The following is a 26,218-nucleotide window of genomic DNA, read 5'->3' as shown; positions in this document are numbered from 1 at the left end:
TTGCACTTACGGGCTTATTTAACCCCCCAGACAACTTTGAGGTAGAGGTTATTTTCCCCTTTTTCAGATGAAGCTGAGGCCCAAGGTCATGTGGAAGGGAAGTGGTGGTAGAACCAGGCATTGGAACTTAGGCCCTTTGGCTCTGATGCCTTTCCTCCTAATAGTAGTGATTATATTGAGTGTCTGGTGTGTGTCAGCCATAGCACTAAGCGCTGTACCGCATTGTCACTTCTCATACTGCCACTTCCGAAAACAGTCTGATGGTTGGTTCCATTCACATAGGAGAACGCCATGTGCTGGGCTGCCCCTGCCCTCGAAAGACAGCCAGGCTTGAACCTCCTGACTCAGTTCCTGCTTTCCTTCTGCCCTGGAGCCACCACTAACACCCTCTGCCCATCCCCCATCCCTGCAGCCTCGATTAGAAATGTCGGTCATCCTCCGGAGCCTCTTGTCTTCTTCTCTGATCTCGCCCCCAACAAAATTCCTCCTTCTCTCCATCAAACTCCCACAGTGCACTGTTCCCCTCGTAGAGCACACAGAGGCCTTCGGCGTGTTGACAAGCCTTCATTCATTTACTCATTTCATGTTCCCGTCAGTTGCTGGGGTGGGAGCAGATAACTGTGTCTGTTTTATCTTCATGTCCCTAGCACGGGACAAAGGGCGGTGTGAGTGCCCAAGAAATGTTGCAGTAAACGAGGCTATCAGGCTCTTTCCCAGGGACTCGCTGTGGCTGGGACCAGGCTCCCTGTTGGGCACTGCACCAGAGTTAGCTGATCTGACCTTCATAATGGCAGCCCTGTGAGGGAAAAGGGACACCTGAAGTTATAGTACAAGTTCATGGCTGAACTCAAACTCTAGTCTTCTTTTGGGACCAGCTCGGGGCCACTGGTGCCTTCTGGTATCTGCAGAGATTGTGCAGCCAAAAGTACCAGAGTGTAAGCTCTGAAGGCAAATTGCCTGCGACAGAATCTGTTTTTTTGTTTTTTTTTTAAGTCGGAGCCCCACTCTGTGACCCAGGCTGGAGTGCAGTGGCATGATCTTGGTTCACTGCAACCTCTGTCTCCCGGGTTCAAGCAATTCCCCTGCCTTGGCCTCCTGAATAACTGGGATTACAGGCACCCACCACCGCACCCGGCTAATTTTTTTTTTTTTTTTTTTTTATTTTTAGTAGAGACAGAGTATCACCATGTTGGCCAGGCTGGTCTCCCAACTCCTGACCTCAAGTAATGTGCCCGGGCCGGGCGCGGTGGCTCAAGCCTGTAATCCCAGCACTTTGGGAGGCCGAGACGGGCGGATCACGAGGTCAGAAGATCGAGACCATCCTGGTTAACACGGTGAAACCTCGTCTCTACTAAAAAAAATACAAAAAACTAGCCGGGCGAGGTGGCGGGCGCCTGTAGTCCCAGCTACTCGGGAGGCTGAGGCAGGAGAATGGCGTAAACCCGGGAGGCGGAGCTTGCAGTGAGCTGAGATCCGGCCACTGCACTCCAGCCTGGGCGACAGAGCGAGACTCCGTCTCAAAAAAAAAAAAAAAAAAAAAAAAAAAAAAAGTAATGTGCCCGCCTCGGCCTCCCAAAGTGCTGGGATTACAGGCATGAGCTACCGGTTATGGTTACAGCTGATGAAGCTGTAAACCATTAGGCCAGTCACTTAACTTCCTGTGCCTTGGTTTCTTCATCTGAAAAACCAGATAATCAACACTCTTGCATAGTGTTTTCTTGAGCTAATACACAGGAAGAACTGAGCACAGTACCTGGGAAATAGAAACTACTGAGAAAGAGCCCTCATTGTAGCCAGTATTTACTTAGTTGCAAATAGTTGCTGAAAGCACAGCCTGTTAGGCCTCAGAATGTAGATCTGTGCCCTTGAAGAGCATATAGTTAAGCTGCAACATAGAAGCAGATAGTTACAGAAGTTGCAGGGGATGACACCCGCCTCATGTACTAATCAAGGAAATGTTTGCTGAGGCCCCTTCAAGGCGAACTCTGTGCCTGGCATGTGGGAGCCAGACTGAAAGGGACCTAATTTCTGCTTCAACGGGAGACGTGTGGCCTGAAGCAGACAAAGCGAGAGGCAATGGCTCCCAGTGTAGGCCCTGGAGTCTGCGTCCTTGGGTTTCACTGGCTGTGTGGCCATGTGTGGAGAGCGATACCTCTCCAGGCCTTGGTTTTCTCATCTGCGGTCTGGGTTTGTATGAATACTCACCTTGTGAGGTTAAGTGAAGTGATTCCTGCAAAGCCCTCAGCACAGTGCCTGGAGGGACTAAATAATCAGATGGCACCTCTCAATGAAAAGAACAAGAGCTGGGGAGAGCAGGGGCCTGTGGGGGCACAGCAGAACCACTCAGGAGGCTCTGCCAGGTCTGGGCACAGAAGCAGCAGCAGTGGGGAAAGATTTGCAATAACTTTTTTTTTTTTTTTTTTGACGGAGGCTTGCTCTGTCGCCCAGGCTGGAGTGCAGTGGTGTGATCTCGGCTCACTGCAGCCCCCGCCTCCCAGGTTCAAGTGATTCTCCTGTCTCAGCCTCCCAGGTAGCTGGGACTACAAGTGCCCGCCACCATGCCTGAATATTTTTTTTTTGAGATGGAGTCTTGCTCTGTCACCCAGGCTGGAGTGCCTGGGCGCAATCTCCGCTCACTGCAACCTCTGCCTCCCAGGTTCAAGTAATTCTCCTGTCTCAGCCTCCTGACTAGCTGGGACTACAGGCATACAGCACCACACGCGGCTAATTTTTGTACTTTTTTAGAAGAGACAAGGTTGACCTCAGGTGATTGGCCTGCCTCAGCCTCCCAAAGTGCTGAGATTACAGGCATGAGCCACCACGCCCAGCCTAGTTTTTGTATTTTTAGTAGAGCTGGGGTTTTGCCATATTTGTCAGGCTGGTCTCGAACTCCTGACCTCAGGTGATTCACCTGCCTTGGCCTCCCAAAGTGCTTGGATTACAGGTGTGAGCCACCTTGCCAGGCCTTTTGTTTTGTTTTGTTTTGTTTTTTTTTTTTAGAGAGAGGTCTGTCTCTGTTACCCAGTCTGGAGTTTAGTGGTGCAGTCATAGTTCATTGCAGCTTCAACCTCCTGGGCTCAAGCAATCTTCCTGCCTCAGCCTCCTGAGTAGCTGGGATTGCAGGCACATGCCACTGTGCCTGGCCAATTTTTAAAACTTTTTGCAGGAACTGGCGACATGCTGTTACCTAGGCTGGTCTTGAATTTCTGGCCTCAAGTGATCCTTCCACCTTGGCCTCCTAAAGTGTTGGGATTACAGGCGCGCCACTATGCCTGGCTAATTTTGTATTTTTAGTAGAGATGGGGGTTTCTCCATGGTGGTCAGGCTGGTCTTGAACTCTTGACCTCAGGTGATCCACCCACCTCGGCCTCCCAAGTGCTGGGATTATAAGCATGAGCCACCACGCTCGGCGTAAGAACTTTTTAAGAAGTAGAATGGCTTGGGCCGGGCATGATGGCTCATGCTTGTAATCGCAGCACTTCAGGAGGCCGAGACAGGTGGATCACTTGAGGTCAGGAGTTCAACACCAGCCTGGCCAACATGGTGAGACCCCGTCTCTACTAGAAATACAAAAAATTTAGCCAGGCATGGTGGCACACAGCTGTGGTTTAGCTACTCAGGAGACTGGGACAGGAGAATCACTTGAACTTGGGCGGCAGAGGTTGCAGTGAGTCGAGATCATGCCACTGCACTCCATCCAGCCTGGTCAGAGAGAGTGAAACTCTGTCTCAAAAAAAAAAAAAAGCCGGGCGTGGTGGCTCATGACTGTAATTCCCAGCACTTTCGGAGGCCGAGGCAGGCAAATCACCTGAGGTCAGGAGTTCGAGACCAGCCTGGCCAACATGGTGAAGCTCTCTTTCTACTAAAAATACAAAAATTAGCTGGGCATGGTGGTGGGTGCCTGTAATCCCAGCTACTTGGGAGGCTGAGACAGGAGAATCGCTTGAACTCGGGAGGCGGAGGTTGCAGTAAGCCGAGATCGAGCCACTGCACTCCAGCCTGGCCAACAGAGCAAGATTCCATCTCAAAAAAAAAAAAAAAAGTGGAATGGCTTGGACTTGGTGACTAAGTGGCAGTGGGGACAGCAGGGTAACCCTCAGGTGAGTTTCTGACCCAGGAGCCTGTATGGGCAACAGCATCATTCCCCAGGCTCAGAAGGAGCATGTTCGGGGAAGGTAAAGAGCTCAGATGACTGACGTGTGTGGTGTGCTCAGGAAGTGTGGGTCTGATGCTCAAGAGAAAGATACAAGTTTGGGAGTTCTCAGCCTGTAGGTAGCAAGCCAAGCAGCTTTGATGAAGAGGGCAAAAGATCATACATCAGTACTTGTGAGTTAGAGTAAGAGCCTAGCCAGAGAATTGGAGGAGCCCACGGCCAGAGGTGTGCCCCTGAGTAGAGAGTGAAGCAGGAGGGAATGTGGTGAGCAGAGGTGGATGCTGGCCACAGGCCGTGGGAGATCAAGGACCAGGAAGTGGTGGTTGTATTTTGCTACCAGGAGGCCTTGGGTCCTTAGCTGTGCTCTGGGGGTGGAGGGGGGTCCAAAGCCAGAATGAATGGAGTCGAGGGCATCAGCTCCCAGGAAGGGACTTGATTTGTTTGTTCCTGCTGTGTCCCTGGTGTCTAACGGCACCTGGCGGACAGTGGGCAGTGAGATCATCTTCGCTGAATGAGTGGAGGAGAGGAAACCAGGATGCAGGGTGGAGAGATGTACAGAGGGTGGCGCTGGAGAGGCATGTGTAGGGGAGAGCAGGAGGCTGAGGCTTTCTTGTCTGGTGGCTTCCATCTTCTCTTGGAACTGGAAAGTGAAGTGATCCCTTAAGAGTGAAGAGTGGAGAGAGGGTGGCAGGGGAGACATGCAGGGTTTGTTGAGTTGCAAGGAAGAGGGTTGGGGCTTTTGAGGACATGGATAGAGAGAGGACAGCGAGGAAGGGACTAGAACCCAAGGTGATCATGGTCGGGTAGGGCCTGGAGGTGGACAGATTGGAGAACAGTGGTGGCACTGGGGCTCAGTGACCTCCAAGAGGGCGGAACTGGCAGTGCTTGGAGCCCTAGGGGCTGTGAGCCCTCAGGGGGCAGTAAGGGCTGGTCCAACTCTTTGTTCCCCGGGGCTTCTGCAAGAGGGAGGGTTAAGATTGGAATTGAGGGTTTGCAGGTCAGCCTAGTAGGAAAGGACTCATTGCGGGGTGGCTGGAGTCCGGGAGGAAGTGAATGGGTTAGGGGACTTTGGTGTCAAGCCACATGTCTCTGGGATGATGGCACACCTTGGCTCTTAGAGCTTTCCCTGCCTCTTGTCTCAGTGTCATTCTCCAGCTTAGAACCCACCTGTGGCTCCCTGTCACCCTCACAACAGACGCCCACCATCGCAGTCCTGTTGGACATATGGACATGAACTGGGCCTACTGACTGCACCAACCACTGCCCTGAACTGTGTCCCTTCCTTGTCGCAGCAACCTCTGAAGGAAGCGCTGTTCTTCACCCCACTGTACAGTTTGGGAAATGGAAGCCCACACAGGGCGAGTGACTTGCCTGAGGCCCCCCAAAGCCTGGAGGTGGCAGAGTTGGGATTTAGATCCTCACAGCTCACATCCTCAGCTCTGGGCTCAGTGACCATGACAGTCTGTGGCCTGGCATTCCAGCCCTCCTTGACATGACACCCTGCCCCATCCCTCCTTTGCAGCTCCACCCGTGCCTCTTCTCTCCTCAGAATTCAGGCTTTCCACCCAGCCTGGCTAGGTGGAACCCTCCCTCCGCTACCTACCACATGGTAGTCGTGGTGCCTTGAATATGTTTCTCAACCTCTCTGGGCCTAATTTTTTTTTTTTTTTTTGAAATGGAGTCTAGCTTTGTCTCCCAGGCTGGAGTGCAGTGGCGCGATCTCAGCTCACTGCAAGCTCCGCCTCCCGGGTTCACGCTGTTATCCTGCCTCAGCCTCCCGAGTAGCTGGGACTACAGGTGCCTGCCATCATGCCTGGCTAATTTTTTGTATTTTTTTTTTAGTAGAGATGGGGTTTAACCGTGTTAGCCAGGATGGTCTCGATCTCCTGACCTCATGATCCACCTGCTTCGGCCTCCAAAAGTGCTGGGATTACAAGCGTGAGCCACCGCACCTGGCTTTTTTTTTTTTTTTTTTTTTTGAGGCGGAGTCTGACACCCAGGCTGGAGTGGGATGCTGTGGTCTCAGCTCACTGCAACCTCCGCCTCCCTGGTTCAAGTGATTCTCCTGCCTCAGCCTGCCAAGTAGCTGGGACTACAGGCGCGTGCCACCACACCCAGCTAATTTTTGTATTTTTAGTAGAGACCGGGTTTCACTATGTTGACCAGGCTGGTCTTGAACTCCTTACCTCGTGATCCGCCCACCTTGGCCTCCCAAAGTGCTGGGATTAACAGGCGTGAGCCATCGCGCCCGCCTGCCTTATTTTCTTTACTGTAGAAAGGAGATGATAATGGTAATGTTGACCTCCTAGGGCTGGCATGAGGTTCAGTGCTTAATGCATGGGACAGTGCCTGGCACACAGTGAACCCTGGATAATGGCTGGTTAGTAGTGCTGAAGTCACTGTGATCAGCATGACTCTGGTTATGATGATGAGCTCCTGTGGCCTGGGGTTTCCAGAGCTCTCCGTTTTGTCTCTCGTGGGCCTGGACGCAGGTTCTTCCCCATCTGGAACACATACCCTCCTCCCCCTCCCCTTGCTGAAGTAACTGCTGCTTTCTTTGGAGTCTCAGGTCAGGCATTGTCCCCCCAGGAGGCTCCCCCACCCAGTCCTTGAGGTGACTCTTTACCATGCCACCTGTCGCCTCAGTTACTGTGGACTGTCCATGTCTCTCTGACTGTATGGCAGGAACCTGTCATCTTTGCCTCCGTGCCCAGTGGAAGCCAGACACTCAGCCCTCAGTGACCCTTGGTTGCCCCTCTGAGGTTTAACCCTAGTGTCCTGGTTGTACAAGAGCAGGGGGACTGATGAGCTCTAGCCAAGGAAGGGTGTGGGAGACTTCCTGGAAGAGGAGGCACTGGAGCCGAGCCACGAAGGCTCTGGGTTGGCATTTCTGGCAGAGGCACAGCATGTGCCACAACGTGTTGGCATTAGACAGCACTGTGTCTGTAGGTGGGCAAGTAAGTGTGTGGCCTGGCCCTTGTGCAGTATGATACAGAAACACAGTTGGGGGCCTGTGGGTGCCCCCAGGGAAAGGGGCTTCCTTTCAGCTGTGGACTGTGGAAGGGAAGTGGCTTCAAGGAAGTGGTGACAGTTGTGGCGGGGTCACAGTGGGCAGAGAGAGGTTTTGGATGTGGCAGATGTCACCGATTTTCTTGCTCACTGAAAGAGCAAAGGGGCAGGACCTAGGGGCAGAAGCTGGGTCGGGCGTCAGTTGGTTTTTTTCCTTTTCACGTTTTGAATTGGAGAGATTTGTAGGTGTTTATTAGTTGAGAGGAAGGAATCAGGAGAGGGAGAGGCTGGAATGCCAGAAAAGCAGGGTGAGGGTAGGAGGGAACAGGAGAGCGGGTGGCAGAGGGGTGAAGGTGTTTGGACTAAAGCCTTGGTGTCTGTGCTCTCAGCCCTCTCTAAAACGTCACACCAGGGCTGGGCCCGGTGGCTCACGCCTGTAATCCCAGCACTTTGGGAGGCTGAGGCGGGAGAATTGCTTGAGCCCAGGGGTTCAAGACCAGCTTGGGCAATATAGTGAGAACCCCATCTCTATTTAAAAAGAAAAAATTAGCTAAGCATACCTGTGGTCCCAGCTACATGGGAGGCTGAGGCAGGGGGATCACTTTTTTTTTTTCTTCTTCTTTTTTGAGACGGAATCTCGCTCTGTTGCCCAGGCTGGAGTACAGTGGCCAGATCTCAGCTCACTGCAAGCTCCGCCTCCTGGGTTCACGCCATTCTCCTGGTTCAGCCTCCCGAGTAGCTGGGACTACAGGTGCCCGCCACCTTGCCCGGCTAGTTTTTTATATTTTTTTAGTGGAGACGGGGTTTCACCATGTTAGCCAGGATGGTCTCGATCTCCTGACCTCGTGATCCGCCCGTCTCGGCCTCCCAAAGTGCTGGGATTACAGGCTTGAGCCACCGCCCCTGGCTGGCAGGGGAATCACTTAAGTCCAGGAGTTTGAGGCTGCAGTGAGCTATGATTGCACCACTGCACTCTAGCCTGGGCGACAGAGTGAGACCTTGTCTCAAAAAAATAATAAAACGACACACTGGGCCTCTGGAGTAGGCCTGGCATTTTTCAGTGACACAAAAGTATGGCTTAATCCGTCTGTGAGTTTTGGAAAGGAAGTCTTCTCCATTGGGTGCTTTTTCTAACACTTCTCTGATACTTACCTCCCTGTTTAACAAAAGTAGTCTTCAGGTAGTAGCCTAAAGCAACGGCAACACCTGGCTAGGATTTAATAACTCTGGTCTGGTTTTTTTGTGTTTATTTTATTTTATTTATTTATTTTATTTAATTTTTGAGACGGAGTCTCGCTCTGTCACCTAGGCTGGAGTGCAGTGGCGCAGTCTCGGTTCACTTGCAAGCTCCGCCTCCCAGGTTCACGCCATTCTCCTGCCTCAGCTTCCCAAGTAGCTGGAACTACAGGCGCCCACCATCATGCCCGGCTAATTTTGTTTTTGTATTTTTAGTAGAGATGGGGTTTCACTGTGTTAGCCAGGATGGTCTCGAGCTCCTGACCTTTTGATCCACCTGTCTCAGCCTCCCAAAGTGCTGGGATTACAGGCGTGAGCCACCAAGCCCAGCCTTTTGTGTTTATTTTATTTTATTTTATTTTTTTTGAGACGGAGTCTCGCTCTGTCGCCCAGGCTGGGGTGCAGTGGCCGGATCTCAGCTCACTGCAAGCTCCGCCTCCCAGGTTTACGCCATTCTCCTACCTCAGCCTCCCGAGTAGCTGGGACTACAGGCGCCCGCCAACCCGCCCGGCTAGTTTTTTTTTGCATTTTTTAGTAGAGACGGGGTTTCACCGTGTTAGCGAGGATGGTCTCGATCTCCTGACCTTGTGATCCGCCCGTCTCGGCCTCCCAAAGTGCTGGGATTACAGGCTTGAGCCACCGCGCCCGGCCTTGTGTTTATTTTTAAGATTAACCTATTTATGGGAAAGAATACTGGTTTTAAGTGCAAAGAGGAGATGATTCAAAGATAAATCATGTTATGCAGATAAGTGAACAGCAAATACTGGAGCTTGGGAATCACCACCCCAGCCCAGGGCTTCTGCAAGGAAAAGCCTTTCAGAGTCATGAGGGCAGGGAGGGAAGCAAGAGACAGCTTCCCTTGGGAGGCCAAGGGGAGGATCGCCTGAGCTCAGGAGTTCAAGACCAGCCTGGGCAACCTTGTCGCTAGTAAAAATAAAAAATAGGCCAGGCGCAGTGGCTCTCGCCTGTAATCCTAGCACTTTGGGAGGCCGAGGTGGGCAGATCACCTGAGGGCAGGAGTTCGAGACCAGCCTGCCCAACATGGAGAAACCCCATCTCTACTATAAATACAAAAAATTAGCCAGGCGCAGTGGTGCATGCCTGTAATCCCAGCTACTCTGGAGGCTGAGGCAGGAGAATCGCTTGAAATCGGGAGGCGGTGGTTGCAGTGAGCCAAGATCATACTATTACACTCTAGCCTGGGCAACAAGAGCGAAACTCCATCTCAAAAAAAAAAAAGTGTGGTGGCATGTGCCTGTGGTCCCAGCTGCTCAGGAGGCTGAGGTGGGAGGATGGCTTAAGCCCAGGAGTTTGAGGTTGCAGTGAGCTATGATTGCAGCATTGCACCCCAGCCTGGGAGACTAAGCAAGATGCTGTCTCAAGGGGAAAAAAAAAAAAAAAGCTTCCTGAGCCTGCTTCTGACATAGTCCATTGAGTCTCAGAGGCATTTCCAGACATGCCTTTGAGAACTACTGAACGAGAAGAGAGTTCTCAAACTGAGTCCAAAGGAACTTCGGTGTACTACAGTGTTATTAGATTATCTTGGGAGAGGTTGGGAAGGGTTCCTGGGGAAGTAAGTTTGAGAAGCCCTTCTCCAGTTTACTGCATGTTTTTGTTTGTTTTTTGTTATTTTTGAGATGGAGTCTCGCACTGTCACCTAGGCTGGAGTGCAGTGACGCGATCTCGGCTCGCTGCAACCTCCACCTCCTGGGTTCAAGTGATTCTCCTGCCTCAGCCTCCTGAGTAGCTAGGATTACAGGCGCCTGCCACAACGCCCAGCTAATTTTTTGTACTTTTAGTAGAGATGGGGTTTCACTATTTTGGCCAGGCTGTTTTCGAACTCCTGTCCTCGTGATCCACCCACCTTGGTCTCCCAAAGTGCTGGGATTACAGGTGTGAGCCACTGCACCCAGCCCACTGCATGTTAGATAGTCTGTCAAGGCCTGTGGAGTGCTGGGGTTAGGAAACCTGTTTAATGTTGTTCAGGCCTCATTCAGTAGCTTCAATATTTGGGACCTAAAAGGCCTTCCATAATCAGAGAATAAATGAAATGCTGTAGATGAGGTGGGGGAGAGTGTGAAGTGGAAGCTTTTAAGTAATTACTAGCTTGATTCATTCATTACAAATGCACAGCTGGGTGCAGTAGCTCATGCTTGTAATCTCAGTGTTTTGGGAGGCCAAGGCAGGAGGATCACTTGAGGCCAGGAGTTCAAGACGAGCCTGGGCAACATAGTGAGACCCTGTGTTTGCAAAAAAATTGTTTAAAAATTAGCCAGGCGTAGTGACATGTGCCTGTGGTCCCAGCTACTCAGGAGGCTGAAGTGGGAGGATTGCTTGAGCCCAGTAGGTTGAGGCTGCAGTGAGCCACGATAGTGTCCAGCCTGGGTGACAGAGTGAGACCCTGACTCAAAAAAATTTTTTTTCAAAAAGTGGAAAAGGCAAATCTGCCCTTGTGGAATTTACATTCTAGTTGGAGGAACACAGTAATGTAATGGGAAGATATTAGGGCTGTAAGTCCAGCTGCGGGCAGCTGGCTGTCAGGATGGGGCAGGTGTGGATCAGAGGCAGAGATGAGTAAAGAAGGCAAGGACCCAAGAGCTCTGGAACTCAGTTAGGAATCGAGAAGCCCAAGGGTGGAGACGACTGGATAACACCAGTCCCCTTGGCATGACATCAGGCAGCATGTGTGGCATTTGTGTATGTGTTGGGCAGCATGCTTTCTATGCTGGGAGGCCCACAGCTGGAATGAGCCCGTGTGACCTGACAGCTGCCCTGTGGCCAGGCAGAGTTGGGGGCTATTGCCTTTGATCATAAACGAGGCTTCTGAGGCTCAGGGAGAGGAGCAGACTTGCCCAGGGTCTCATTTCCAGTTAGTGATGGAGTTGGGTTCCAGTCCCAGTGCTCTTGGCTGAGGCCAGGTGCTTCTTGCCACCCTGTTGTCTGTGTGGCCAGAAGAGAGCTGAGGTACACCCTTGGAGCTGGAGCTGGGGAGCCTGGGAACTGTGGGCTGCTGAGAACTGAGGGCTGAGGTCTCTGTCTCCCCCCTGTGGCCACTAGGTGCTATGACAAGCGTCTGTGGCCTCGAATGGACCTGAGCCGGCGGAAGTCACTGACCCCGCCCATGCTTAGTGGTGTGGTTCGCCGCCAGCCCCGTGCCCTGGACCTCAGCTGGACAGGTGTCTCCAAGAAGCAGCTCATGTGGCTTCTGAACCGACTACAAGGTAGGGTGTGTGGTGTGGAGGACAGGGTGGTGACGGGGACAGGCCTGGGATGGAGTCCTCACAGCACCTGCTTCCTGACCCCCCCCTCTCCCCGCAGGCCTGCAGGAGCTGGTGCTCTCTGGCTGCTCCTGGCTCTCCGTCTCTGCCCTGGGCTCAGCCCCACTGCCAGCCCTGCGGCTCCTGGACCTTCGCTGGATCGAGGATGTTAAAGACTCCCAGCTCCGGGAGCTGCTGCTGCCTCCACCAGACACCAAACCAGGTGCAGCCTCTGTTTGCTTTTCTGGAGAATGGGCTGGGCAAGGGTAGGGTAGGAGGCCTCTCAGGTCTCTTCTGACTCATGCTGGATGGTAAAGTATTTGAAGAAAGGAAAGAACACATGAGTTTGAATAGGAAGGCCCTGGTTGGGCATTATTCATTCATTCACCCACCTGCTGTGTACTTTGAGCCTTGAAAGGGACAGGGTTTTCCCAGGGAGCATGAGACCCAACAGTTTGGTGGGGCAGGAGGCCCATATTGGCAGAGGGGGATGCTGGAAGCAGAGGCCATCTCTCTTCATCTACTTAAATCTCATCATCCTTTAGGCCTGGGTATAAATGCCACTCCTCCAAGAAGCGCTCCCTGATCCCACCCCACACTGAGCTCAGAGTCCCTCTCAGCTTTGAGAGCAGCCCACCAGCATAATACTGGGCAATTGTGGAGTGCCTTGATGCACATCTGTGCCCTCCTGCCAGGGTCTGCGGCTCCCTGAGGGCAAGCACTGGCTGGTGCCCCAGCACTTTCTCAGTGGCTGCTTTGCAGATAGCTGTTGAATGAATAACTTGAATGAGCAGGCAATCAGGATTGGAGAAGTCTAGTTTGAGGAAAGATTTTCAAAAGGAGATTTGCAGGCCCCTGAAATAAGATAATCCTTTTGTTTGTTTGTTTGTGTTTGTATTTTTTGAGACCATCTGGCTCTGTCACCCAGGCTGGAGTGCAGTGGTGAGATCTCAGCTCACTGCAATTTATGCCTCCTGGGTTCAAATGATCCTCCCTACCTCAGCCTCCTAAGTAGCTGGGCCTACAGGCGTGTGTCACCACGACTGGCTAATTTTTTTTTTTTTTGAAAGAGTCTCGCTCTGTCACCCAGGCTGGAGTGCAGTGGTGCAATCTCGGCTCACTGCAACCTCCGCCTCCCGGGTTCACACCATTCTCCTGCCTCCACTACCACGCCTGGATAATTTTTTGTATTTTGTTTAGTAAAGACGGGGTTTCACCATGTTAGCCAGGATGGTCTCGATCTCCTGATCTCGTGATCTGCCCGTCTCGGCCTCCCAAAGTGCTGGGATTACAGGTGTGAGCCACTGCACCTGGCCCCCTAAACCTGGCTAATTTTTTTTTTTTTTTTTTGAGACGGAGTCTCGCTCTGTCGCCCAGGCTGGAGTGCAATGGCGTGATCTCGGCTCACTGCAAGCTCCGCCTCCCGGGTTCACGCCATTCTCCTGCCTCAGCCTCCCGAGTAGCTGGGACTACAGGCGCCCGCCGCCTCGCCCGGCTCATTTTTGCATTTTTAGTAGAGACGGGGTTTCACCGTGTTAGCCAGGATGGTCTCGATCTCCTGACCTTGTGATCCGCCCGCCTCGGCCTCCCAAAGTGCTGGGATTACAGGCATGAGCCACCGCGCCCGGCTGCTAATTTTTTTATAATTCTTATGGAAACAGGGTTTTATCGTGTTGCCCAGGCTGGTCTCGAACTCCTTGTCTCAAGTGATCTGCCTACCTCTGCCTTCCAAAGTGTTGGATTATAGGCGTGAGCCACCACGCCCAGCCAGAAGAATCTTTTCTTTTGGAGTTCTTTCACCCCTCTCTTTCATAGTTCCCTTCCTCCCACCCCACCTCCTCCACAGCAGCCCTGGAAGAGGAGAATAGAGAAGCAACTAGGATTCTTTCCACATTCTAGATGAGGCACTGGAGGCCCAGAGGGATTGATTGCTGCAGGTCACCCAGTCAGGCAAGAGCACTCAGCCATTGTCCACTCTTACTGGAACCGGACTGAGTTGGAGAGCTATGGGTAGGGGGTGAGGTGGGCATTGGGAATGGTGCACCCTGGGAGGTGGGAAGGTGCTGGCTGGTCCATTTCCTCCTGCTGGAATTCAGATCAGTTCAGCCCTTTATCAGGAGCTCACGAAGGTGGGCCTTTTTTTTTTTTTTTTTTCCAGTTTTTTTATTATTTTCTTAACTTTTAAGTTCAGGGGTATATGTGCAGGTTTGTTATATGGGTAAACTTAACTTTTAAGTTCAGGGGTATATGTGCAGGTTTGTTACATGGGTAAACTTGTGTCTTGGGGGTTTGTTGTACCGATTATTTTGTCACCCAGGTATTAAGTCTATTTACCATTAATTATTTCTCCTGATCCTCTCCCTCCTCCCTCCAAAAGGCTCCAGGGTGTGTTATTCCCATGGATGTGTCCATGTGTTCTCATCATTTAGCTCCCACCTTTAAGTGAGAACATGAAATTTCTGTTCCTGCATTAGTTTGCCAAGGATAATGGCCTCCAACTCCATCCATGTTCCTGTAAAGGACATGATCTCGTTCTTTTTTATGGCTGCATAGTATTCCATGGTGTATATGTACCACATTTTCTTTATTCGTTCTATCATTGATGAGCATTGAGATTGATTCCATGGCTTTTACTATTGTGAACAGTGCCATACACCTTCCAACTCTTGCCCAGCTTAAATGCCACAACCTCAGTGAAATCCTGACTGATGCCCACTCCTTCCTGCCCAAGCCAGAAGTGACTTCTCTTTCCTCTGCTTTCCTCTATGGGCCTTTCCTCCTTGGGCCTTTAGCTATGGCCCAAGGTTGAGGGCATCTGTAAAGGTATCCCCTTTCCAGGCCCTTGGCTTCTCAGAGACAGGAGGAGGGGTTACAATTTAGGACTTGCAAAGTCAAGTGTCCATTGAGTTGACCTGGGAGGTAACAGAAGTGATGCATTGGTGCAGGACGTTAGGAGTGGCACCTAGCCGCCCAGCTCCCCACAGTCATCATCTGGTGGGAAGGAGTGCCTAGTGAGGCCAGATCTTACGATTCTTCAAGGAAAAGCTCAGTATATAAATTTATTTATAAAAATGTCCTTTTTGTAGTGTTAGTCATTAAGGACATTTTTAGCATTCTGTAGACTCCATAAAACACGTTTGGAGGGCAGCCTCATGGTTCGTGCCATCTGATCTATTAATAGTTTATCTTAGGGATAGGCTGGTGCCTGGGAGGCAGACAACATTGTGGTAAGAGTTCAGATTCAGCATCACCGGGCCTGGGTTTCCTGGCCGTAAACAGGAATGATGATCAGAGATCTTGTCTCCCAAGGCTGTGGTTCTTAAAGTATGGTCTGGGGACCAGCAGCATCCACAACACTGGAGAACTTGTTAAAAAAAAAAAAAAAAGTAAACCCTGGGCCAGGCGTGGTGGCTCACACCTGTAATCCCAGCACTTTGGGAGGCCGAGGTGGGCAGATCACTTGAGGTCAGGAGTTCAAGACCAGCCTGGCCAACATGGTGAAACCCCGTCTCTACTAAAAAAAATAGAAAAATTAGCCGGGCATGGTGGCACATTCTTTTAATCCCAACTACTTGGGAGGCTGAGGCAGGAGATTGCTTGAACCTGGGAGGTGGAAGTTGCAGTGAGCCGAGATTGCACCACTGTACTCCAGCCTGGGCTACAGAGTGAGACTCCATCTCAAAAAAAAAAAAAAAAGTAAACTCTGGTCAGGCGCAGTGGCTCAGGCCTGTAATCCCAGCACTTTGGGAGGCCAAGGTGGGAGGATCAAGGCTACAGTGAGTTATAGAGAGGTTGAGGCTGCAGTAAGCTGTGATTGTACCACTGCACTCCAGCCTGGGCGACAGAGCAAGACCCTGTCTCAAAAACAAATGAACCTGTAGACCTGCCTAAACTCTGGGGATGGGACAAACAATCCCTTTTTTTTTTTTTTTGAGATGGAGTCTTGATCTGTCACCCAGGCTAGAGTATAGTGGTGCAATCTCGGCTCACTACAACCTCTGCCTCCCGGGTTCAGGTGATTCTCCTGTCTCAGCCTCCTGAGTAGCTGGGATTACAGGCATGCACCACCACGCCCAACTAATTTTTTTGTATTTTTAGTAGAGACGGGGTTTCACCATGTTGGCCAGGCTGGTCTCGAACTCCTGACCTGATGATCCGCCTGCCTCAGCCTCCCAAAGTGCTGGGATTACAGGCGTGAGCCACCGCGCCCAGCTGGGACCAGCAATCCCTTTTAACCAGCCCTTCCAGGTGACTTTGAAGCCTCTCTAGTTTGAGAGCCATTGGCATAAAATAAATGTAGACTATATTCTTTGGATGCCAAGATGAGGGGTGTGAACACTTGGATCCTGCAGATTGGGGAGCAGGGAGCCTGTGAGCTCAGACCTGAAAACCAGGGACAGAGGGACATGGGGCAGGCAGAGTGTCTCAGGCAGGGCCACTTGTGGAATGTGGCCCAGGTGTTCAGGGGTAAGGGAGAGGAGTTAGCAGCTGAGACCTTACAGGAACTGGGATGTTCTACCAAGGAGGCTAGACCTCTTTGAGGCACCCTCAGAGAGTTTTAGAGAAGGGATGCTGTCCCATTTGTATTTGAGATCAGCTTTCTGGATGCCAGAAAGAAGAGCAGAGAAGTGGAGCAGGTGAGGAGGCTGGGCCAGGAGTTCAGGCACCAGTTGTGTTGACCCCGAGTGGTGACCAGGGAGAAAAGAGAGGCTCCTAATGGGGACTTACTGACCATGGAGGGGAGGGAAGTGGGAGAAGGGCCTGGATGGTAGGCCCATCAGGGATGTCATGTGTCTGATGAATGAATGAACGAAAATAAATTGAACACCTACTGTGTCTCAGTTGCTGGGACTACAGCAATAAACAGCAGACAAAAATTCCTGCCTTGGTAGTACTGACAGTCTTGTGGCAGGAGAGAAAGATTAATAAGAAAAATGTATATATGGCCGGGCGCAGTGGCTCATGTGTGTAATCCCAGAACTTTGGGAGGCTGAGGTGGGTGGATCACAAGGTCAGGAGTTCGAGACTAGCCTGGCCAATGTGGTGAAACCCTGTCTGTACTAAAAATACAAAAATTAGCCAGGCATGGTGGTGTGCGCCTGTAATCCCAGCTACTCGGGAGGCTGAGGCACGAGAATTGCTTGAACCCGGGAGGCGGAGGTTGCAGTGACCCAAGATCACACCATGGCACACCAGAGCAAGACTCTGTCTCGGGGGGTAAAAAAGAAAAGGAAAACGTATATATGTCAGAAAAATGCATATAATATGTCAAATGGTGAGAAAAGAGGAAAAATTGATGCAAGGAAGTGGTGGGAGTGTGGGGAATTACATTAGTTTTTGCATTGCTATAAAGAAATACCTGAGGCTGGGTAATTTATAAAGAAAAGAGGTTGAATTGGCTCAGGGTTCTGCTGTACAGGAAGTGTGGTGCCTGCATCTGCTCAACTTCTGGGGAGGCCTCAGGTAGCTTTTACTCTTGATGGAATGTGAAGGAGTCTGCATGTCACATGGCAAGACAGCTAGCAAGAGAGAGGAGAGGAGGTCCCCAGACTCATTTATTTATTTATTTATTTATTTAGAGATGGAGTCTCGCTCTGTTGCCCAGGCTGGGGTGCAGTGGCACAATCTTGGCTCACTGCAACCTCCACCTCCTGGGTTCAAGTGATTCTCCTGCCTCAGCCTCCTGAGTAGCTGGGATTACAGGCACCTGCCACCATGCCCGGCTAATTTTTGTATTTTTAGTAGAGACGGGGTTTCACCATGTTGGCCAGGCTGGCCTTGAAGTCCTGACCTTGTGATCCGCCCGCTTCGGCCTCCCAAAGTGCTGGGATTACAGGCGTGAGCCACCACGCCTGGCAGAATATTGTAGTCTCAAATACAATAATCATGGAAGGCCTCCGATGAGGTGATGTGAGGAGTGGACAGATGAGGTCAGGTCATGAGGGTGTTTTTGAGAAGAGCAAGCCGCAGAGTGCAACAGGTCACTCACTCACGTGGGAAACAGGTGGAGGAGAGACGGTCTGGATACCTGGGCGCAGGGATGGGAGTGGCCAGGAGTGCTGACCTCTCATCTGGCTGCCCAGGGCAAACAGAGAGCCGTGGTCGGCTGCAGGGGGTGGCAGAACTGCGCCTGGCAGGTCTGGAGCTGACAGATGCCTCCCTGCGGCTCCTGCTGCGCCACGCACCCCAGCTGAGCGCCCTGGACCTGAGCCACTGCGCCCACGTCGGGGACCCCAGTGTTCATCTCCTCACGGCCCCCACGTCCCCACTCCGGGAGACCCTGGTGCACCTCAATCTTGCTGGTAAGCACAGTCCCCCATCCGTCCTGCCAGCCTGTGGGTCCCCACGGCCAGTGCCAACCCCTTGCTCACCTGCCTGGTCTCAGCTGCCACTGCCCCATCCCCAGGTTGCCACCGCCTAACGGACCACTGCCTCCCGCTGTTCCGCCGCTGCCCTCGTCTACGCCGCCTAGACCTGCGCTCTTGCCGCCAGCTCTCACCCGAAGCTTGTGCCCGGCTGGCAGCCGCCGGGCCCCCTGGCCCCTTCCGCTGCCCTGAGGAGAAGCTGCTTCTCAAGGACAGCTAGTTGGGCGCCCCCCACCCTCCCCCGGACTCGACAGGAGCCTGGACCTCCGGCTTCATTTCACCCCTGCTGGGAGGCCAGGTTCCCACCTCACCACCCCGGGATTCCTGAGTGTCAGTGACTTGGGATTCCCACCCAGGGACTCAAGCCAGCCATCCCCTTCTTTCCCCCCTGCACTGATATCTCTGGGGGTTTCTCCTTCCCATGTCCTCCCCCTGCTACCTGCTTCATTGTCCATCCCCTGGGGGGAGTGGGTCAGAGGTACTGGAGGGTGCTGAGCCGAAGGGACGGTGGGAGGGGGGTTATGGTTCAAGTGTTGGGGGGGAGAATGGGGAAAGGACACACAGAGGATATGGGAGCCAGGGGCTGGGGGAGGTGGAAGGGGCGGGGGGCGGGGCAGACAGCAGACCACCAAGGGTTCAGGGAACAAAGACCAGTTACTTCGATTGGGGGGTGGGGGGGGCCACAAAAGGAAAACCGGAGGAGCAATTGGGTATCCATGTGTCAGAGGTAGGGGAGCCAGGGGCAAGCCGGGGCTGAGCTGGAGGTGGGGATGAGAGCAGGTGTGGGGACAGCAATACCCCCTTGGGGGTCACCTCTCTGCTTCCCCCCTCCCCAGGCTTCAGTTCCTTCCCCCGACCCTGACTCCTTGAACGTCACTGAAAACGGCAGCTATTGTAAGGAGTGGGGGCCGCGGGCAGCCGCTCTTCAGCTCGCGGCCCAGGGGAGTGGCGAGGGGCGCCCCAACCCCTGCCCGCCTCTCCGCACAATACTTGAACATTCATCTGTACTGAAGTGTTACTTGAACCGGGGGAACCTCGGACCTGGGGGAGCCGGAGTGTGAGGGGGACTGGACCAGCTTGGACTGAGACCTGAGACCGGGCCGGTGGGTGCCCATTTGGGACTGCGCCACCCCCAGGCTCGTTCTTGTTTTACTGTATTGAGCGGCGGCACCCGCCGGACCTGCATTATGGCTGGGGGCGCAAGCCCAAGGATGGGAACTATGGGACTCCTCCAGCCTGGCTCTTCCCACTCTTTCATCGTCACGGAAACTTGTATCCCATTTGCCCAGGGAACTGCCACTCCTGGTTGCCATGGAAATAGCAGCCAACGGACACCTCCCGATGCCAGTGCTAAGGCTGGAAATGGCCCCTCTTAGTTGCCATGGGAACCTAGTAACAGACTCTGCTGGCCCTCCTTCCCGCCCTTTCTTCCAGCGAGGGGTGGGGCTTCGGAGCCCGGGGGAGGAGCCGGGTCAGGTCCCGCCCCTTCACGCAGGCCTCCGGGGGGCCGGGGCTTACCATGTAGGGGAGGGGAGATGTATCCACATACCTCAGGTAACAGGGAGGTGCGCGGGTGGGGGGAGGGCTGGGCGGACCAAAGGCCGGAGGGGAGGGGCCTGGGGATCGCGAGAGGCTTGAGGATGGGGCCGCTTGAGGGAGGGAGGAGGCAGCCCGGCAAGGGGCAAGCGGGGGACCCAGCCGGGCTGGGCCCCTGGGCCCCGGGTCTGTACAATACGGTTTGCTATAAAATTCAAAATCTTCCAGCCGGGGCTGCGGAGTTCGTGTGTGTGTGTGCAGGGTCCCTACCTACAGATGAGTGGCCTCACCTCTCTTGGGTTCATTTTGGGAGGGATTTGAAAGTGTGGATACCTGGGGTATCCAGCTGTACCTTGGAGGTGGCTGTGGCTGGCGTGCACCTCGGTGGGGTCCGGGCGTTTGGATGATGTTCTTGGTGGGTAGGGGTCGCGGGGAATCTCTGTGGGCCCGGGACCACGGGGACTCGGTCCCCGGCTCCACCCCATCATGTGGCCAGCCCGGCTCCGCCTCTGCCCCAGTTCCTGTTTCGGCCTCCGCTGTCCCGCTCCGGCCCCTGGGGCTCCCCGCAGACGCCTCTCTTCCTGCTCCGCTGGGGCCGCCTCTTCCTGGGCGCCCGCCGCCTGCATCCTCCTTGCCCTATCGGGGGATGGGGCCGCCCCTGGGCTTGGGCCGGCCCGGCTGGGGCCCCCGAGGCGCCTCCGCCCCGTAGTGACCGCCTGGTGCCGCCGCCCCCAGGATGAAGGGCGGCGAGGAGGACGCGTGCGAGCAGGCCCCGCTGAACCCGGAGGGCGAGAGCCCTGCAGGCTCGGCCACGTACCGGGAGTTCGTGCACCGCGGCTACCTGGACCTCATGGGGGCCAGTCAGCACTCGCTGCGGGCGCTCAGCTGGCGCCGCCTCTACCTCAGCCGGGCCAAGCTCAAAGCTTCCAGCCGCACGTCCGCCCTGCTCTCGGGCTTCGCCATGGTGAGGGGCCGGGAGGGGGCACAAACGGTGGGGCAGAGCAGGTGGGGGGCACAGGTTGGGAGGGGGGCAAACAGGTCCCAAGGGACACAGGGCAGAGGGGGCTTTCGTCAAGGGGGAAGGAACAAGGTCCCAAGGGACTGAGCAAGTCCCTTCTTACGGATGTGTGTGTACAGGGGCCCCCAGGAGATGGGGCCACGGGAGGACACTAAGGTCCTAAAGGTGTCATAGAGGGAGTGGGGTGAACAAATCACCAGTGGGGTTGACTGCAACGATAAGGCAGAGTGGTTCAGACGGAGCCTGTTCCTAGCAGAAGTGGTTCCTAAGTCCCAGTGCCAGCTTCAAAGGCAGGTCAGCTGGGTGGGGGCTGCATCAACAGGCGGGGGTGCTCGAGATGGATCAGCTGGGTGGCAGGGTCACCCAGCTGAAGTTGGGCCCATCCCAGGGAAAGTGGCCACTCTCCAGGGGGCCCAAGGGGTGCTAGTGTCAACCAGGAAAACTGACAAGAGATCATGCCCCGGAGGGAGACGCTGGGGAGAAGGCCCATGAGGAAACTGATAAGCGATTCTCAAGCTGATAAACCACAGGTGCAGGAGGACGGTGTCGGCTAACGGTCTGTCCCAGCGGTGGCCTCACAGGAAGTGGGACGGAGGGAGGTCCCAGGGTGAGGATCAACAGACACAGTCCTGACTCCTCGCTGCTTGTGGCCAGCTATGTGACTCTGGACAGGCCTCCACCCCCCTTGCAAGCCAGTGGGAAACTGTGAGATCATGGAGGGTGCGCCCTCTGTAGCCCGCCAAGTACCCGCCCCAGGGTAAGCCAAGCATGCCAGAGCAGGCCACTCACCAAGGATGGCTCAGACTAGCCTGCTAGTCCAATTAGACAGGTGTGGAAAGCAAAGGTCTCGCCTCTGGGCAGGAGTGAATGAACTGGGACCCAGGGTTGCTGCTCTGTTAGTCTGGGGTTTCCCCACCATCACCCCAGGAAAAAGAAGAAAGTGAGCTGCAGGAGGTACTTTGGGGAACGCACTCCTGTGGGGATGGATATCAGAGGCAGTTGGGGTGGGGACCATGGAGTTAGGGGATCTGGGCTAGTCCCTGCCCCATCTGTGTCATAACCTCCATATTTGAACAATGACAGGGAAACTCTAACCCTAAGGGTCATCATAAGCCTGTGGTCTTCTACGTGGGTTCCCAGAATCCACAGACCAGCTTACCTTTCCTGATGGGGGGCATCACCTGGGGACAGGGCGTTGGTGCCCCTTCATCTACACAGCCTGCAGAGGGAAGGCAGCAGCCACCTCAGCTGAGCGAGGTCAACCCCGTGGTCCAGCCTGTTCCCAAGGAGACAATCCCTCCACAGCAGAACGTGCAGGTTGCTGGGGTGACAGCTTAATGGCCTGAGCCTTCACTGCAGGAGTAAGGGGCTGGAGGTTTAGGTTCTGGGGGCAGGACTGGCCGCAATCCTAGCAGGGGAGACCGAGGCTGGACCAGGCTCTGGGAGAAACCAGGACTAAGCCTGGCCCAGATCCCTGTCTGTGGAAAACACCTCCTGACACCTGCCATGGCCCAGTTTCCCAAAATACTCAGCCCTGCTTTCCTGCCCCTACCCGCCAGCCTCTACACCTACCTTCTTCTTTCCCCAGGCCCAGAGCAATCGAATGGACCCTACAAGAACCACGGATGGGGAGAGAGTGGGATTCTGAACTCAGGTGGCCTAAGTTAGAATAGCATTATACAAATTGTATCCAGCTGTCACTAAGCACCAGGCACTGCCCTCAGTGCCTTTATGTACATCATCTGTTAGCCTACAAAGTGGGTACTGCTACTCTGGCCATTTTACAGATGAGGAAACTGAGGATCGGAGATGTTAAGACACCTGGCCAAGGTCCCACAGCAAGTAAGTGGCAGGATTTGAGCCTAAGCAGTCTGGTTCCAGACTCCAAATTTATACATTCCTAGAATAGGGTCATCAACTTAAATGTCTGCAAAGGGCCAGGCAAGTAATATGGATGCCAAGTTGGCTGGGTAGGGACTAGCAAGCAAGAGACCCCCTGACATCGAGGGTGATGGCTCACACCTTTCATCCCAGCACTTTGGGAGGCCAAGGCAGGAGGATCACTTGAGCCCAAGAGTTCAAGTCCAGCCAGCCTGGGCAACATAGCAAGACCTGGCATCTACAAAAAAAAAAAAAAAAAAAAAAAGAGAGAGAGAGACCCCATTACCTTTCCAAGGGGAGCAGCCATGACTGATTTGAGCTGATAGTTGCCGTGCAGGAACGCGGGCCAAGTGTGGCCAGTTCTTCCAAGTTTTCAAGGGGATCTGGAAATAGGGATATAAGAACTCTCTTGGGTTTTACAAGTTGGCAACATCTTCCATTTTTTAAGAAACACACTGTGTGAGCCAAGCAAAACACGTCTGCAAGCTGGAAGTGGTCCACAGTGTGCTGATTTGTACTCTGTCCTCAGACTTTAGCACTCGCCATAGCAAGAACAGCAAACACGTACATAGTGCTTACTCTGTGCCTGGCCTGTTCCTTTCCTCTTCCTTTCCTTCTTCCTTTCCTTCCTTTCTTCCTTCTTTTTTTCTTTTTTTTTGAGACAGAGTCCCACTTTGTCACCCAGGCTGGAGTGCAGTGGTGTGATCTCAGCTCACTGCAACCTCTGCTTCCTGGTTTCAAGCAATTCTCCTGCCTCAGCCTCCAAAGTTCCTGAGTAGCTGGGATTACAGGTGCACACCACCACGCCCAGCTAATTTTTGTATTTTTAGTAGAGACAGGGTTTCACCATGTTGGCCAGGCTGGTCTTGAACCCCTGACCTCAGGTGATCCACCCGACTCGGCCTCCCAAAGTGTTGGGATGAAAGGCGTGAGCCACCACGCCCAGCCCATTTCATGTATATTTCATTTAATGTTTATACCAACCCTACAAGGCAGGCAGGTGCTGTTATCAATCTCCATTTCCAGATAGGAAATTGAGGCACACAGAGAACTGACGTGCTCAAGATTACACAGCTCGAGCACAGAATGAGCCCAGGCAGCCCAGCTCCAGAATCTGCTGTTTGATCCCTATGCAGTAAACCTGTCAGAAGCGCCGGGCGCAGTGGCTCATGCCTGTAATCCCAGCACTTTGGGAGGCCGAGGCGGGCGGATCACAAGGTCAGGAGATCGAGACCACGGTGAAACCCCGTCTCTACTAAAAATACAAAAAATTAGCCGGGCGCGGTTGTGGGCGCCTGTAGTCCCAGCTACTCGGGAGGCTGAGGCAGGAGAATGGCGTGAACCCGGGAGGCGGAGCTTGCAGTGAGCCGAGATCGCGCCACTGCACTCCAGCCTGGGCGACAGAGCGAGACTCCGTCTCAAAAAAAAAAAAAAAAAAAAAAAAAACCCTGTCAGAAGCAAGTCATCCAGCCCTCTTTTTTTTTTTTTTTTTTTGAGACAGAGTCTTGCTCTGTCACCCAGGCTGGAGTGCAGTGGCATGATCTTGGCTCACTCGAACTTCTGCCTCCTGGGTTCAAGCAGTTCTGCTTCAGCCTCCCAAGTAGCTGGGATTACAGGCATGTACCACGATGCCCAGCTAATTTTTGTACTTTTAGTAGAGACGGGGTTTTGCCATGTTGGCCAGGCTAGTCTCAAACTCCTGACCTCAGGTGATCCACACACTTTGGCCTCCCAAAGTGCTGGGATTCTAGGCATGAGCCACCGCGCCCGGCCATCCAGCCCTCTTGATAGGCAGGTGGAGAAACCAGAACAGAACAGCCTTTGCAAAGCTGTCCATTCGTTTACTCAATGGAGACTGAACGTCTCTGCTTTCTGCCGGGCACAGTTCCAGGTCCTAGGGATATGTATCAGTGATGTATCCCAATAGGCGGAAAAAATCTCTACAGTTGAGGAGGTTATGGGGAGTCAGTCCATCCCCTCTTGTCCCTGCAGGTGGCCATGGTGGAGGTGCAGCTGGAGAGCGACCACGAGTACCCGCCAGGCCTGCTGGTGGCCTTCAGTGCCTGCACCACCGTGCTGGTGGCTGTGCACCTCTTTGCACTCATGGTCTCCACGTGTCTGCTGCCCCACATTGAAGCTGTGAGCAACATCCACAACCTCAACTCTGTCCACCAGTCACCACACCAGAGACTGCACCGCTACGTGGAGCTGGCCTGGGGCTTCTCCACTGCCCTGGGCACCTTTCTCTTCCTTGCTGAAGTTGTCCTGGTTGGTTGGGTCAAGTTTGTGCCCATTGGGGCTCCCTTGGACACACAGACCCCCATGGTGCCCACATCCCGGGTGCCCGGGACTCTGGCACCAGTGGCTACCTCCCCTAGTCCAGCTTCCAATCTCCCACCATCCTCTGCATCCACAGCACCATCCCAGGCTGAGCCAGCCTGCCCACCCCGGCAAACCTGTGGTGCTGGGGGGTCCCATGGGCCAGGCTGGCAAGCAGCAATGGCCTCCACAGCCATCATGGTACCCGTGGGGCTCGTGTTTGTGGCCTTTGCCCTGCATTTCTACCGCTCCTTGGTGGCACACAAGACTGACCGCTATAAGCAGGAACTAGAGGAACTGAATCGCCTGCAGGGGGAGCTGCAGGCTGTGTGAGGCTGGTGTTAGCCACTGCTGCAAGCACTGCCTCCCTCCCGAGTCTGCAAGAGGCCTCAGGGGCCTATAGACCTCATTCCCCCCATCCCCTGGCTGGAGCCACTTGCAGTGGCCACTCTCAGGCAGAGGTCAGATTCCTGCCTGCAGGGTCCTCTGGGCTGGGCCTTGGGGCAGCTCCCACATTCCCAGGGATTTTCCCCATCAGTCTGTCCCTTGGGTTTTGCAAGCTACTCTGCACCTGGGCTGGCCTCAGTTGAAGGATCATGCCGTAGATATAGGGGAGGCAGGGAGAGCTTGTGGGACCTTTGGTGCTGACCTTAGCCACCATTTCCATTCCTATACAGGATGGGAAGATCACAAGGCAGCCAACCCTTGGTTTAATTTTTTTTTTTTTTTTTTGAGACAGAGTCTCTCTCTGTTGCCCAGGCTGGAGTGTGGTGATATAGTCACAGCTCACTGTAGCCTCGACCTTCCAGGCTCAAAAGATTCTCCCACCACAGCCTCCCAGGTAGTAAGTAGCTGGTACTACAGGTGTGCACTGCCACAGCCGACTAATTTTTTTGTATTTTTTGTAGAGACGGGGTTTCGCCATGTTCCCAGGCTGGTCTCAAACTCCTGGGCTCAAGTGAACCTCCTGCCTCGGCCTCCCAAAGTGCTGGGATTCCTTGCTTTATTTCTGTAGAATCTATTTTATGGTTGGCATTTTGGGGGAAGATTTTGATGGGTTCCACATTCTTGCTTTAGTTGTTGTAGAGGGATTTGGGTGTTTCTACCCCAGGCATTGGTCTAGCTTTTCCTACAATGAACCTATCTTTGGAGGTTGGAGCTCCCCACCTTCCCCCACCGTGGTGACCTATGGCCATTCGCAGGAGGGATGGTGCCTGACCCACTGCCCTAGCACCACGCTATGCACCAAACTTGTTCTCCCCTCCGGGCCAGGGCTGGGATCTTTAGAGACTGACAGCCTCTGCCCCGGGCCTGAGTCCTTAGCAAGGGTTAGGTGAGGAGGTTTTAAGGGAGAAGGTCCAGTCCTTAGCCCTTGGAATACAAAGCTTTTCTGACACTGAATTTGGATGCACCTTGTTTTATATAATAAATCATGTTTCACAGA

At 53.6% G+C, this 26,218-nt stretch overlaps 3 protein-coding genes across 7 annotated transcripts in view; 2 read left to right on the top strand and 1 right to left on the bottom strand.

Moving 5' to 3' along the window:
- The window catches only part of FBXL19 (F-box and leucine rich repeat protein 19), a 26,523-nt gene extending 6,734 nt beyond the window's left edge, over window positions 1–19,789 (top strand). For all 3 annotated transcript variants that reach the window (XM_050773482.1, XM_050773483.1, XM_050773481.1), the window contains exons 8-11: window positions 11,456–11,619; window positions 11,717–11,878; window positions 17,739–17,957; window positions 18,062–19,789. In XM_050773482.1, the coding sequence (XP_050629439.1) occupies window positions 11,456–11,619; window positions 11,717–11,878; window positions 17,739–17,957; window positions 18,062–18,240 (724 nt within the window). In that variant the 3' untranslated portion in view covers window positions 18,241–19,789. The remainder of the gene's footprint in view (window positions 1–11,455; window positions 11,620–11,716; window positions 11,879–17,738; window positions 17,958–18,061) is intronic.
- LOC126944241 (zinc finger protein 688) overlaps window positions 1–26,218 on the bottom strand; it is a 437,324-nt gene that overhangs the window by 367,745 nt on the left and 43,361 nt on the right. The gene's annotated exons all lie outside the window — the stretch shown is intronic.
- Window positions 19,332–26,218, top strand: ORAI3 (ORAI calcium release-activated calcium modulator 3). Of its 2 annotated transcripts, XM_050773546.1 has the most exons (3): window positions 19,524–19,574; window positions 20,292–20,520; window positions 24,448–26,218. In XM_050773546.1, the coding sequence occupies exons 2-3, from the start codon at window positions 20,293–20,295 to the stop codon at window positions 25,105–25,107; spliced, it is 888 nt and encodes a 295-aa protein (XP_050629503.1). In that variant the 5' UTR covers window positions 19,524–19,574; window position 20,292; the 3' UTR covers window positions 25,108–26,218. The 2 variants fall into 2 exon arrangements, with proteins under 2 accessions (XP_050629502.1, XP_050629503.1); XM_050773545.1 differs by lacking the exon at window positions 20,292–20,520 and having other exon boundaries at window positions 19,332–19,574.

The sequence above is a fragment of the Macaca thibetana genome, chromosome 20, assembly GCF_024542745.1.
Source record: "Macaca thibetana thibetana isolate TM-01 chromosome 20, ASM2454274v1, whole genome shotgun sequence".
Lineage (NCBI taxonomy): Eukaryota > Metazoa > Chordata > Mammalia > Primates > Cercopithecidae > Macaca > Macaca thibetana.
Note: the sequence above shows the minus strand (reverse complement) of the source record. Positions and strands in the feature narration are given on the sequence as shown.

Excerpts from the sequence above, each read along its gene's own strand:
- ORAI3 (XM_050773545.1), top strand. The coding sequence starts at position 19,332 with ATGGAAATAGCAGCCAACGGACACCTCCCGATGCCAGTGCTAAGGCTG. Across the intron at positions 19,575-24,447 it reads GATGTATCCACATACCTCAG|GTGGCCATGGTGGAGGTGCA; the intron begins GTAACAGGGAGG and ends TTGTCCCTGCAG.